At 49.3% G+C, this 13,916-nt stretch overlaps 2 protein-coding genes across 2 annotated transcripts; one reads left to right on the forward strand and one right to left on the reverse strand.

Annotated features, from left to right (window-relative positions):
* Positions 1-1,055: 1,055 nt before the first annotated feature.
* ACAD8 (acyl-CoA dehydrogenase family member 8) lies at positions 1,056-7,575 on the reverse strand. The gene is made up of 11 exons (XM_086627014.1): positions 7,476-7,575; positions 6,301-6,401; positions 5,729-5,898; positions 4,810-4,919; positions 4,495-4,571; positions 4,097-4,234; positions 3,546-3,681; positions 3,346-3,443; positions 2,950-3,102; positions 1,927-2,029; positions 1,056-1,108 (listed from the first exon to the last, which is right to left on the reverse strand). Exons 1-11 carry the CDS (start codon positions 7,573-7,575, stop codon positions 1,056-1,058), a joined length of 1,239 nt encoding a protein of 412 aa, XP_086483140.1.
* A 939-nt stretch (positions 7,576-8,514) lies between these two features.
* On the forward strand, positions 8,515-12,929 carry THYN1 (thymocyte nuclear protein 1). The gene is made up of 7 exons (XM_009980956.2): positions 8,515-8,567; positions 9,570-9,799; positions 10,280-10,348; positions 11,066-11,158; positions 11,849-11,944; positions 12,586-12,736; positions 12,850-12,929. Exons 1-7 carry the CDS (start codon positions 8,525-8,527, stop codon positions 12,894-12,896), a joined length of 729 nt encoding a protein of 242 aa, XP_009979258.1. The 5' UTR covers positions 8,515-8,524; the 3' UTR covers positions 12,897-12,929.
* The last annotated feature ends 987 nt before the right edge of the window (positions 12,930-13,916 follow it).

The following is a 13,916-nucleotide window of genomic DNA, read 5'->3' on the forward strand; positions in this document are numbered from 1 at the left end:
AAACACCTCCGTCTGCCGGTAGCGCTGTCGCCTCCCTCCCCTGCCATGCACCAGGCGTGCGCCGAGCGCAGAGAGTAGCTGGGAAGAGGTTAACAGAGAGACGCTAACTGGAAAAAACTCAGAAACTGAACTTTTTGGCTCCAAAAAGCTCCTGCTACCTCTGGTTAAACACCTGAAATACCACGGAACAAAATTATCACAACTCCTGACACTCCCAGTAAAGTTGCCGTCGTTGCTTTATTGATTCCAAACCTGAGGAGGGGGGAAATAGTTTAATTTACCAATGTTTTTACACCCCCTACGTTGTACGCAGCAGGGAGGACTGATTTGAGGCGACAGTTTCTGTGCAGGACCTCAGTTCGTGATTTTTACCTCTGGTACCACAAAGGGCTCTTTGAGAGAGAGAGAAAGCACCAGTACGTGGTGGGAACAGGGCGAACGACAAGCACTTGGTGCAACAGAAAAGGTGTGCTGGGAAAAGAGGGAGATAAAAGAGGCATCCTGCTCCTCAGTTAAAAAGCCACTGCATTCTGCAGGTGGTTAGAGCTGCAGTATTCGTGTCTAACTTGTTCCCAGTGGTGAGTTAGCACTCAGGACAGGTTTTAAAGCAGAGTAACTACTTCCCTCAAATAAGATTTCATTGATAGAAGAGTCGTCTTATGGGATTAGGCTGCACCTCTGCCTGAAGTTCCTGTTTCAGTCCTGACTCAGCAGAGGTGACCAACAGGTCTAGTGTCTCTCTTTCCAAGAAGGATGGGTGGCAAGCAGCCCATGACCAAGATTTGGAGACAGAGGCTCATATTCACAACTGTGATTTATATCTTCAGGCTGCACAATACTAGCCTAGTAACAGCAGCTCTGCCAGGCACAGAGTGCAGCTGTGGCAGGATGTGGGTGGCATCCAGCTGTGTTCCCAGTCAATATAAGGCAGGAAGACTGTTTCCACTGGAGTATTCCCCTCTCCACTCCCAGGGAGAGAGCTGGTGAACAGGGGAGGGAAACAGACCGAGCTGTAACAGACGTAGTAATTTAAGGCTGGAGATTAGCTCCTGGCTTCAGCCCTGTAGCAGATTCCTGGCCACAATCATCCGCATCACCTCGTTGGTACCTGCAGCAGGATGAGGGTGCAAAAGAAAGACAGTTAGGAGATGGTCCAATCTTGCTGACAATGAAGGCAAAGAGAATTCTTCCCCGAGCTGCAGTTTACAGCACAGAAGAGCTCTTCCCACCCAACTGAGGTGGCATTTAGAAGGTGTTGGGCCAGAATATAACTGCCAAGTGCAAAGACATTGCTCAGGAAAGGTTTCAGAGTGGTAGGTGCTAGTGCTTCTTTTTATTTGGGCATTGAGAGGATGCAGGCACCAGGCATCAAGCAGAACTGGATATATACCAACAACTGAGTTCTCTGCTTTACTATTTAACACATAAACAAGACACAGAAAGAAAGACTGTAGACCCACTCAGTTAGAAAGAGTATGTCCCTTATCAGGTACTCTAGTTGTAGGTGAAGGGATTTCAAAGGAGAGAAAACAAAATGGTTAGGAGGCCAAATCGAGATTAGAAAAGGCCAGACACTGTTAGAGACACAATGTCAAAGAATGAAGATAGACTGGAATCACAGGAAGGGAATTGTTGTGAAGCATTAGCAGGTGTCTGTAGGAGTGATGGAATGAAACTGGACAGAGGCACCACTAACATGACAACTAGATATCCCCCTCTGCTGTAAGACTTAAAATACACACTAACTGCTCCAAGACACCAAGAGCTCTTGGCCAGACATGACATCCAGGGGCACCTCGTGCTCAGAGCACAATGGGATTCTGAATCCCAAAAGTCAGACAGTGCTGTGGGAAGGCAGGGGCCTCTGGAGGGCCTGTTCTCTCCTGGCTTCACTGCCAAGTCACTAGTAGTAAAAGTGTCTTTTACCTTCCAGGATCTGGTGGACTCTGATGTCTCGCACAAACTGCTGCACAGCATAATCCTTCAGGTAGCCGTAGCCCCCGTGCATCTGTAGAGCCTGGTTACAGATCTAAGAAGATAGCATCGCTGGTGAAGTGACTGCGTGGTGTTGAGGACAAGCCAGTGACACAAGCTCGGTAAGAACCCAGGAACCTGGGCTCACGCGTTGTTTTTTTTTTTCTGATCACCTAATCTCATCTCTTAACAAAGTCTGGTGTGATGGAAAAGCGCTCTGAGTCCCCATCAGCGCTGCTCTCAGTGCTATCATGTTACCTAAGTGCTGCTTCACGTTAATGGTGTGTTTATGTGAACACGACAGCATAGGGAAACGCTCTGTTTAACGAAGGCAATTTTTGCTGCGTTTTTGCTGGTGCTAGTGATGCAAAAAGCAGAACGCCAGATCACCATCTAGTGGTCAGTCAGGCGAGGAATCTGCTCAGGGCTCTCGTTTCTACCAAGACTCGACTCCATGCGTCATTATCTGTCAACTCGGGACATAAAATGCAATAGCAAAACCGCAGAGTGCTGAGAAAATATGGCAGCTTCTAAACGACACTGACCTAGGAAGTGTCAAGGTGCAGATTTCCTTTCTTTTCCTCCCTTCTTGCCTTATCTTTTCAGGGACATTTTGTGGTAACATTTTTTCAGTGTTCTAAGAAAGACCACTTGCTACCTAGGAGTGATCACCCTGCAAAATGCATATTATCCTTTGAAAATCAAAATGCTCTACTCCCTGTCCTGTCTCCCTCCTTGGTCCCCTAGAAAGCAGTGTAAAAAGCACTAGAGGCCAGGAGGCCTGAACTGTGGAGAGGCTAATACTGCAGAATTCTGTCCCATAAAACATCCTGGTCCTGAAACCAAGGCTTCTGGCACAGTGACCATGCTTGGGTCTGGGTTGCTACAGTGTCAAACTTATTTCTGACACCCTGGGCACCAAGAGGGGTCTCCAAGCTTCCAGCTATGACACCAACTGAGGTTTAAGTAACTTACCGCAAAGCATTCATCAGTAGCAAAGAGCTTGGCCATGGAGCACAGCACAGCCGCGTCCTCCCGTCCCTCCTGCAGCGCCCGCGCCGCGTTGCGAACCATGAGCCGCGCTGCCACCAGGCGCGTCGCCATCTCCGCCAGCCCGAACTGCAGGTACTGCCAGCAGGTAGCACGAGAGGAAAAATTAGGTCGGCATCTTTGGAGGGTCCTGTGCCCCGAACCGCATCCCCACTACCTTCAGGCAGGTCTCAGGCCTGAGACGCCTTCTTACTCAGGAAAAGCATGTTCCTGACTTCTCCAGGGAAGACCCTGTGAAGTGCGTGATGGGACCCCGGCTGCTTGTTCAGCCAGGATCAGAAAGAACACAGCTCTGGGAGTGCAGATCTGATGGAGAGGTACCTGATTGTTTGCTAGGGGTTCCCCAAACTGTTTGCGGACAGTGAGATGTTCCTGAGCCAGAAGAACAGAGGCATGAGCAGCTCCTAACGAGCAAGAAGCTGGTGGGAGAAGCCAAGGACACAGCATGAATACGAAGCTAACGCAGACGGGCAAGAAGATGATCCTGCCCTCCTCCCTTTGCTCTCAGCTGTCTTTCTTACCAATATTTATCCTGCCTCCATTCAGTCCCTTCATGGCAATGCTGAAGCCCTGCCCTTCAGCTCCCAGTCGGTTGCCAACAGGAACAACGCAGTCCTCGAAGATCACAGCCCGAGTTGGTTGGGAATTCCAGCCCACCTGGAAAAAAACAGAGCACTTTCCAGACTGCCTGAGGAGCAGCACACCTCCAGCTCCCAGCAGAGAACTGCCCAGCCTGCTCACAACCTCTCGGTTTCATTGCCAAGCTGCCACAGAGCGCCTGTGGTCTATGTGGTTATACCTCAGTGTGCCGAGTTCGAAGCTGGAATGAAGGTATGTGAGAAGAGGCACAGATCTAACCACCCTTGATGTTCCTGAGATTAAAATCCTTCACTTATCAAAGGGACAGGTATTGTGCAAACTTCATCAAAGCTTGACTTGGCTTGGAAAATCCACACCAGGCTGGGACTCTGGTTCACATCCAAGAACAGATCTCCAATGCTTTGCATAGATGAGCTGGTCTCTGTCCTGCACTTCCCTCAAGCACGCAGGAAGTAAAAACCAAGCCTCTTACCTTCTTCTCTTTCTTGCCAAAGCTGAGCCCTGGTGTCCCCTTCTCCAGCACTAGGCAGGAGATGCCCTTGGGGCCTTGGCCTCCTGTGCGACACATGACCACGTATACATCGGTGTCACCTCCCCCACTGATGAAGGCCTGCAGAAGGACACAAGAAGAAGGGAGTGGCTTTCATATGCTAACCCTGAGCCTGCAGCAGCAGCTGGGCTACAAAGACGGCCAGGAGGTATGGTGGGACCCAACTATACTAAGCTCTGGTGAATGCTCTGCAGAGCACGTCCTACCTTGGGATGATACACAGAGATGAGGAGACAGTAGGAAACCGAAAGGACGGTGAGACCCAGGCCCCCTTGTGCATGCAGTGCCATGCCGCAGCTTTAGGAGGAGCAAAGAGGTACCTTGGAGCCATTCAGGACGTAGGTGTCCCCTTTCCTCTGAGCTGAGGTCAGCAGGGAAGCTGCATCACTTCCACTCCCTGTAGGAGAGGTAAGGAACCAGCCAGTGAAGCAGCAAGTCTAGAGCCTACAAAATCTCCCGGGTTTGTACCACGAGCATCTCAGCAATTGTCATCTGCCCCTTCTGAACATCCCAGTGATCACCCAAATGAACACAAAAAGAAACTTTTCACCTCCAGCTCCATGCAATGTTCATGTCCAGTTAATCTAGGTTACAAGTATGGGAAGGGAGAATATTTCTTGGTGGAGGATGCTCACCTGGCTCAGTCAGGCAGTAAGAAGCAAATTTTTCCATGCTACAAAGCGATGGGCAGAACCTGCGCCTCTGTTCCTCATTGCCAAAAGTGTCAATCATCCAAACACACATGCTGGAGCAGGAGAGAAGGAGCAGCATTACAGTACACGAACACAGCCGTGGGAGGAAGGCGAGTCATACAAGAACATCTCTGGGTGAACAGAAGAACAAAGCTCTATGGGGTTCAGTCAAAAGCACCGAGGGTTGCAAGTGCATTGCTCCACCTCTGCTGCAGTTAAGCTGAAGTAGCCCCGGAGGCAGCCCTCCTTCCGCCTGCCCCCACTGAGAGGGCACAAAATTAGGTGCCACAGAGGGCAGGAGGAAGGAGATCACCTTCCCTTCACCGCAGACTCGCTGCCTTGTGAAACAGCAGGTTCCTATTCAACAGCTTCAGCATCCCCCTCAGCCCTTAACCCATACTGTCTCTTTGGAAAACTGCGCCTTGAAGAAGGAGGCATCATCATTCCACCTTTCCATGCAAAGTGAGCCCATCACTGAACAGGTCTGTACGAGCAGGATAGGGCCCCAGTATCAGCTGGTGCCTCTGGGCTCTGTTACACTACGACCAAAGCACAAAGGCTTTTTCCAAGCAGGTTACTATCTATAGACAGCTTAAGTGGAAAGGCAGGGAACAAAATCCAGAGCTTAATCCCATCTTGCGTATCACAAAGCTAAAATTACTTCTTGGTGGCTTCTCAATTTTTGTAGCCTGTTTGTTTGCTGCCATCAAGAGATCCTCACAGCGACACGTCTACTTGGGGTCCCAAGTTTAAATAACAAGCAGCACCAAGAGGGCTGTCTCCAGCTGGATTTTCCAGCCCTCAGAAAAAATGTAGCTTTCAGCCAGGCTGACCCCATCCATCGCTCGGCAGACACACTCACTTGTGGATGCTCATATAAGCAGTGGTGCTGGTACATCCTGTTGATAAAGCTTCAAAGATTATCGAGGTATCAAGTCGTGACAATCCAGAGCCACCGACGTCTGGTTTCACATAGATCCCACCGAATCCCAGCTGGGCTGCCTTCCGCATTGTTTCCACAGGGAATATTTCCTATTGGGATAGGCAGAGACATCACAAGTGAACATTCATGATCAATTCAATCTCAATATTCGACCTCTTTTGGTGCACCTGGGCCACCAAGTCCAGCCCCGATCTCCTGCAGAGTTTAAGTTTACCGGGTGGGTTAAAGGACAGGCAGCTACCTAGACAGATACACACCATCTTCAGGAGCAAATTCAGGCTTTCAGATGATTGAATAGCCTGGCTAGAAAAGCTTCAAGGAATTTCTGATGGCTTCCCACCCCAGCTACAGCAGCAGCTTCAAAGAAAATCTCTATAGATGGCATTACAGCACCAAGGAGCTATTGCAGGAACCCCCCTGATGAGACCCAAAGATCGTAACATCTAAGGGAGGAAACACCAAGCAGTACAACCCTTCAGAGGCTGTCATACCTTTTCATCCCACTCAGCCATGTGAGGAGCCATCTCCTTGGTAGCAAAATCAAGGGCAACTTTTTGGAATTCCTTCTGCTCCTCAGTCAGGCCGGCGGATGCTAGAAAAGCAGGAAGAGATCAGAATATGTGTTTGTTGCAGGAAAGAGAGCACTACTACCTCCTCTTCTATACCCCAAGCAATTTCAAAGTGTCCCTTAACAAACAGTTCAGTGCCTCTGCTGCAGAGAGTTCCTCGGGACCATCATGAGCTGTGCTGATAGAAGGCAGCGGGCTTTGGGAAGGGGCTTTCTTAGGACAAAACAAACCCAAGATCCCAGATCTCTCTGTCTACTCAACACTAACTGCGTTGTGAGACTGGGTCAGGGGCAGCACCATCAACGGCAGCTGTCGCTCCATCTCACTAGGTCTGTGCTGCAGAAATATAAGGACACAGTCCTGAGACTTCAAAGAAGCGACACTGGGAAGCAGGCAAGGAATAAAGCAGCCTTTTGGAAACACCATCTAAAGTTTTAGTTACACCCTGCATTTGAAAACTCCTACTTCATTTGCACATAGACCCAACGTTGTTTTGTTAGTTCCTCTCCTAAAATTCATAGGGATGCTGCTGTTTCAACTCTGAATGTGGTTACATTTAAACGTCGCAGCAATCCATCTGGGAAGTGTTTGGGAATCCTGTAGGAGCAGGCTGGCTCGGGCACAGCTGTTATTCCAGTAACCAGAGACCATCTTCAGCGATCGGAAGATGACTCCCATCCCAGGATAACCCATGCTTACACATGGGTGCAGACAGCTTCGCCTGCCTCCCCGGCGAACTTTTCACAGTGTTCTACCGAGTCTTTCCAAGATATTCTTTGACTCACAGCCAAGCTGGAAAAACCAGGAAGCTCTAGCGAAGGCACAGGGAAGGGGAAGGAGCTTTTCGTGGCAGGCGGGCGCCGTCCCGCTCCGCCGCGCGACTGCGGGGCGTGGGAACGGCCGGGCCCCGCGTCCCCCTGCGCGGAGCCGGTGTGCGGGAGCAGCGGCAGGCGGCGCCGGGTCACCCACCGCCTTTCCAGCCTCACCCCAGCCCGCCTCCCTCCCTCCGGCAGGCAGGTATCCCTGCGGCCGGCGCGGCCCCGGCTCGCCCGAGGGCAGGCGGGGCGCGGGGCTGCCCGCGCCGCCCGGAGCCTTACGGTCGATGCAGGAGGCGATCCGCCGCCGCCCCGCCGGGCACCGCGGCGGCAGCAGCAGCAGCAGCCGGGTCGCGACGCGAGGGGCTCCTCGCCAGGCCATGGCGGGGCCGGCCGGGAGCCGCGGGCCGGGAGCCGGGAGCCGGCGGGGCAGGCTGGGAGCTGTAGTCCGGCGCTCGGCGCCTCCCGCTGGCGCGGGGGCTGCGGGGAAGGCGGCGAGCGCACAGGCCGAGCCTGAATTTTTGCATAACGGTCACCCGCTTCCGACTGCAGTCGGGCGGCGGGTTTCCTCCTCCTCCTCCTCCTCCTCCTCGTCTTCCTTCTCCTGCGCCGAGGCTCGGGCAAGGCGAGAGCATCCTTCTCCTTAGTCCGAGGCGAGGGGGGCTGCTGCGGCCGGAGCCGGTGAGGGGGGGGAAGCCTGGGGTGGGTGGGAGGGAGAGGGGGAGCTTGGCACAGGAGGTGGAAAAGTTGATGCCACCCGCTCTGGCAGCAGGAGGCCAGCTCAGAGGCAAATAACTTCTAACGGGCTGCTGGCAGGAGGGGGCAGGGGCTGGACCAGCCAGCTTGCTCCCTTTCCCGAAGGGACTTTGCGAGCAGAATCTCCGGGAGCAACAAGCTGAGCCAGACGCCCCCGGTGCCAGGCTGGGCTGAGCCCTGCGGGGAAGCTGTTCTCCCTTTTCCAGCAGCACGGCAGAGCAGGCGCCGTGCTTAGGCCAAGCACCTTCGAGGCGCTTCTCCAGCAGCTGCGCCGCGGTGGTGGGGAGCAGCCCTGCTGCTGGTGTCCATCAGAGCCCTGCTCCGGAGGGCCTGCCCGCCGCCCGCACGCCAAGGGTGCGGCCCGCCGCCCGTGCCAGCGTGCGCACTGGTTGGGGAAATGGCTGAGCTAAAGGAAGGAAATTGATTTACTCTCCGCTTACCGCACAGCTTTTACTCTTCTCTGCCTCAGACATCCCTGCTTTTTCCAGCTTGCCTGGATAAGCAGTAATTCGAACTTCTTCTCTCATTCAGCAGGTGCTTCTCGGTGAAGAGAAGACGATTCAAAGAGACCAGAGATGCCTTGGCCGAGCAGAAAGAGAGACAAAGGAGCGGTAGCAGGTCTGTGCTGACATCCTAATTCAGCATCTTTAACTTGAGGTTCCGAGCCATAGCGAAACTACAGACAGTCATCTTAACGTCTGTCTTTCAGAGCCACGTGTCTTGTAGACAGCATTTCCTCTGTAAAAATGCGCTGAGCATCCATGTGTGACTGAGAGGAGCCTGCTAGACATACAACAGGGACAGTGATGTGTTCTCCGCACAAGGCGGTTAAGAAATGTAACTCGTGCTCATTTACGAAGAGCTTTCACATCCTTTATGTTAGAGATGGTCAGTCAAAGCATACCCAGTGTAGTGGCAGGAAGGTGATCTGGTGCCATCTGCAGAAAAACAGAAAAGCAAAAACCCTGCACTTGAGGCACCATTATGTGGTGTTTAAAGCACAAGATGAAAAAATTGCACAGTTGGCTCATCTGTACCACTCATCTGCTTAATCAACTCCAGCAAATAACCACCTTCTTACCCTTTAATCACTTCTTATTAGTTATTGTTTGCTGTCTGGGTCCTGGACAAACAGGGATATGGACGTCCTCTCAACAGGTAGCACAGTGGAAGCTTAATCTAAGGTTTCCAGCTACTGCAGTAATTGAAATAGCTTGCTTTGCTGCTGAATTTTCCTGTTATTCACCAGAATCACCTAAATCAACTTTGTTACCCACAGCTGATTTCTCAGCAATTAATTAAAACAAAAATTCAACTACTCTTCGTGTGAGCAACATGGTCTATCCTGGCTCTTTTTGTGATTAACTATTAAACTGCATTTGTGCACACCACACGCGAAAAAAGAAAATATCCTTCTTTCAGATGCAGACTAGAAATACTCAGAAACACTAGTGCACAATGCTGGTACCTTACCCATAGCATCCGGGGTGCACCAAACTTCTGCTGCAGTCAAATGCCAGTATGGGAAACCAGCTTGGATGACTAAAAATATTTCAGCACCAGTCCTTATTAGAAACAAAATGTGCTTTATCTGAATGGCTTTTTATTGTTTCTTTTAAGATAAAAAAGAGCCTGATGCTAAAATTGCCAAAACTGAGGAGGAGACTCCGGATAAGGAGGACGAAGAGAAGTCCACAAAACCTCCAGCTGGGAGTTCCAAGTCAGGATGGAAGAACTGGAAGAAGACAAAAGAATCTGACTCTGGTGGGGAGGAAAGCAAGATAACGTATTGTCACTGGCTTCTGAAATCAGAACCAGAGAGCAGACTCGAGAAGGGAGTGGATGTGAAAGTAAGCACCGGCACTCGTTCTTACTCAGCAAAATACAGAAACAGTTTCACTACTATCCGGAGCATTAATGCCTGAACGCCGAGTTACAGGACCAAACAATTTAGATTGTTTGCAATATTAACACTATTGTGTCTAACCATCTCTCTTCCTGGAAATAAAAAGACATAATAATGTTCTCTTCCAGGGTGACAACCTTGGGATTTGATACTTGTAATAGAAGAGGAAATCAGGTCCTCAGGGTGCTTAGCTGTTGGTAGCAGGGGCAGCATCTGTTTTAGACTCTGCCTTGACACTGCCGCAGTGTTCCTCCTTTGTGAAGGCTTTTCGTTAGCCCCTGTGGGAACCAAAAAAATTGTGTCAAGTTTGCACTGTAACTGAAGGAGCTACTAGGAACAAATGTTTAGGCATGACGAAGACGGTGATGCGGTATAGATCAGACTACCTCCTGAACTTAACCTGTATTTTCATTCCTTTTGGCAGTTCAGCATTGACGACTTGAAAGCTCAGCCCAATCAGACAACCTTTTGGGATGGAGTAAGAAACTACCAGGTAAGGAGCACATGTCAAAGATGGAGTTACTCAAATAGCACTAGAAAAAAGGTGGCTCTCCCCACAGATAACTTGTTCCCTTTGCCTGAAGTATTTCCAACTTGTTCCCTTTGCCTAAGTATTTCCTTTTGAGGCACTCTGCCTGGTTTTACAGGTGCATTTTGTCAGGACTGAAAACTCCTGCTTAATTGCCTCTAGGTCAAAGGTAGATTCAGGCTGGGTAATACTCTGTCAAATCAACCAGTTTTTCTTCATTTTGGTCATTAGCTTAGACCGGCCTTTATTTCCCTTGGCACCTTTTGGCAAGTCTGTACTTACCCAGACACTATGCCTTGTCAGCCTACAGCTTTCTGTTCCAGGCCTCTCTGCAAAGGAAATCCACATGTGCTTCTCCTACTATAGATGATCACCTCACTATATAGGATTTGCTCTGCTGCTTGTTCACCAACAGCTAACTGAAGACTTCTGCTGTCTCTGAACAAGGGTGACTGAGCTGCTGAATTCCCACATCTTTCTAACCAACAGGAACTTGCTCTTTAACCTCGTTTTTGCTTCATTTCATTGCAGCACAAAACATCTGTACAACTGTAGGAAACCTTATCCAAGTAGCTCTGAAGCACCTATACCTCTCTTCCTAGTTCATGTTCCTGCCTGCTTATAATGAAACCCTGAGAGCTTGGTACAAAGAGCTCAAAATCTCTTGTTTACACCTGACAGGCAAGGAATTTCCTGAGAGCCATGAAACTTGGGCAGCAGGCCTTCTTCTACCACAGCAACTGTAAAGAGCCTGGCATTGTTGGCATTGTCAAGGTGAGTGCTTCTTTCTCGTTGCGTGCTTTGGGGTGAGGGGAGTAATAATTGACAGGTTATCAAACAGCTCATTAGCCCTACTTCTGTCTCAGCACCAAAAGAGTGCAAAAGTCCAGTCAGAGCAGCGAATGAGCCTCGGGCATCTGGGCTCAACAGCACATGTCACAGCAGGGCTGACCCAGGCATCTTTCCCCAGAGAAACAGAACCAAACTGATGTTTTCCTGCTGACATTTCAGAGCGCTTCCAATGTCGCTCCAGTCAAGTGTTGCTCCACACTCCGATTAAAATCTGTTTCACTGAACTCTAGTCAGCTGAGCCTGCAAGGCAGTAGTATAAAACCTAGGGCACAGAGAAGCTTTCTCTTTTAAGAGAAGAACTCGTCATAAAGACTATCATCATCTATCCAGTTTTCCTCTGTTGCACATGGTCCTTCCACATCACTCCCCAAAGAGACAGTGATGCTTCATTGACAGCCATTCTCTTCTGCAGTGCTTTAACACAAGAAATGTAAAGGAAGGAAGTATATCCCACCATTAGAACGGAATTCAGGGAAAGCAAGCCTGGTTTTTGCACCAGGATTATTCCTTATGTCTAGTCACAGCCTGCTCAAGGGCATTTCATACCCTTTGCTGACCGTAGTTTTTAGGTGATGGGAACTTCTTTCACATTCTTCTCCCCTTCTGCTTCAGATCGTAAAGGAGGCATACCCTGATCACACACAGTTTGATCAGAAGGATCCTCACTATGATTCCTCCAGCAGAAAAGAGAACCCCAAATGGTCCATGGTAATGTAGTAATCTAAATACAACTGTTTCAAGCGTTTTGTGCAAGCCAAGTGAAGGTAGAAGCCACTCTGCATCGTATTGCCTGTCGTCTTAAGCTTCTGTCCTGGCATAGCTACCTTTTTCTTTCTCAAGAGAAAATCCAGTCCTGGTTGTTTTCTCTGCCTTTTTCCCTGTCTCTTCCAGAAGGCTGGCCAAATGTATCTCCCTAAATTTTCAAATCTTACTTGGATGCAGAGCTGACCTCCATTCATGGCAGAATTCTAGGTTAGGAAAGAGAAGGAACATCTTTAAGTACCACTCTCAGCAGCAAACGAAGCTGTAGTTTTGAGGCATGCTAAATTATAGGGAAGTGACTGCTCACGGGCTGGTTACATCCCACATCTTAATTTTGTATTGCCTGTGACAACATGAATGTGTGTTGCTAGTGCACAGTGCTAAGATTCACGTGAACAAATCACCTGCCAGAAGTAGCTGAATGTTCTTTCAGCCTTGAGCCAGGAAAAGCTTCCATACCGTTATAAGGTAGTACATATCAGTCATTTGGCTCAGTTTAAAATCTTTATCCCCTCAAAGATCTTATGTGACATTTGGAGGCTATATCCTTCTCCAACCACGCTCCTTTGCTGCGCATCACTCCCCAGGTGGATGTCCAGTTTGAGCGGATGACAAAACGTTTCATCCCCCTTTCTGAAATCAAGGCTCACCACTTGGCACATAAAGCAGATGGAGGCCCCCTAAAGAACATGATGCTCTTCACAAGACAACGTCTTTCCATCCAACCACTGACAAAAGGTAAGAACCTTCTTCTCTGGACTCGTGGTGCCGTTCCCTCTGAGAGGCAGCCCTCGCTTAGACAACTTGGAAGTTCCACTGACGGCTTTTTCTTCCCTACCTTTTCAACGCAGAGGAATTTGATTTTGTCTTGGGCCTGGAAGAGGAAAAGCCCCATTAAGAAACTGACAGCAGCACAGCTTCTACCCAGCCCGCTGATGATGCCTCCTCCTAAACCAGCGTAATTCTCAAGTTTACTTGCTCAATCGCAGCAACGAGAACACGCCCGCACATGATTCGCAGCCACACGTCCCTTATTCTGACACACTGTTATTTTTGCTGATTTTTAAATAAAGCCTTTTAGAATCAATTGCAGCTACTCAATTTTTAATAGTGGGAAAATCTGCAATTTATATCTTGAAGGATGAAACAGGTACATCCTCCTTGAGGATGTTTACTACAGGATCCAGTGCAGTTCCATGAACTGCAGCGGAACATTTTTCTGCAGAAAGGTATCGCTAAGCTGCTGTCTAGAACAAGAAAATTTAGATGTATATACACATCCAGCCTTCAAAGGAGATCACAGTTAACTTCCTGCAGGTACAAAACTTCCCATGTTATTTTCTTCTATTTCCCCGATGTCAGTACTAAAATAAAGCTAGCTTGCTTATTTTTAAGCTACCTGGGTCCTCCATCAGCACAGCTTCTAAGCAGTGACACAGCTTAAAGAAAGACCAAGAATTTATAAAGATAACAGAGGACAAACTCCTTGAGCATGTTTGGAGGGGTACACAGTATGGAACTAAAGAGAAATGTCTTAATACCATTAAAAAAACCCAAACAACCCAGGCCAGGCAATATAAATCGTATCAGACAAACTCATGCACAGCATTTGACAGCCAGGGCTGGCTCTTTTTAATTGGAGAGACAAAAATCCCAAGTTTTAAAATACAGCCATTGAAAAGACGACAAATTAAGAAACATGTAAACACAGCAGAGGCTTAATTACAGGTTGCACTGCTTGGTTTAGTACTCGCACACTCCCCCCTGCCTGACTCTGCCTGGGAGAGAGGGAAGGGCCCGAGTACTGAAGAGAACCACCCAGCTCAGGGGGACCCAACTGCTAGAGTAGTGTCTGCCCCTTACCATGCTGATGAAATGCTTTTCTGAAGTACCTTGTCCCAGAGTGACCTTATGCTTC

The sequence above is a fragment of the Tauraco erythrolophus genome, chromosome 26 (assembly GCF_009769465.1).
Source record: "Tauraco erythrolophus isolate bTauEry1 chromosome 26, bTauEry1.pri, whole genome shotgun sequence".
NCBI lineage: Eukaryota > Metazoa > Chordata > Aves > Musophagiformes > Musophagidae > Tauraco > Tauraco erythrolophus.

Coding starts and splice junctions, on each gene's coding strand:
- ACAD8 (XM_086627014.1), bottom strand. CDS start 7,575: ATGGCCTGGCGAGGAGCCCCTCGCGTCGCGACCCGGCTGCTGCTGCTG. Junction 5,899..6,300: donor TGGCTGAGTGGGATGAAAAG/GTATGACAGCCT, acceptor CTATCCCAATAG/GAAATATTCCCTGTGGAAAC. Junction 4,920..5,728: donor GCTTATATGAGCATCCACAA/GTGAGTGTGTCT, acceptor CTCCTGCTCCAG/CATGTGTGTTTGGATGATTG.
- THYN1 (XM_009980956.2), top strand. CDS start 8,525: ATGCCTTGGCCGAGCAGAAAGAGAGACAAAGGAGCGGTAGCAG. Junction 8,568..9,569: donor AGACAAAGGAGCGGTAGCAG/GTCTGTGCTGAC, acceptor GTTTCTTTTAAG/ATAAAAAAGAGCCTGATGCT. Junction 9,800..10,279: donor AGAAGGGAGTGGATGTGAAA/GTAAGCACCGGC, acceptor TCCTTTTGGCAG/TTCAGCATTGACGACTTGAA.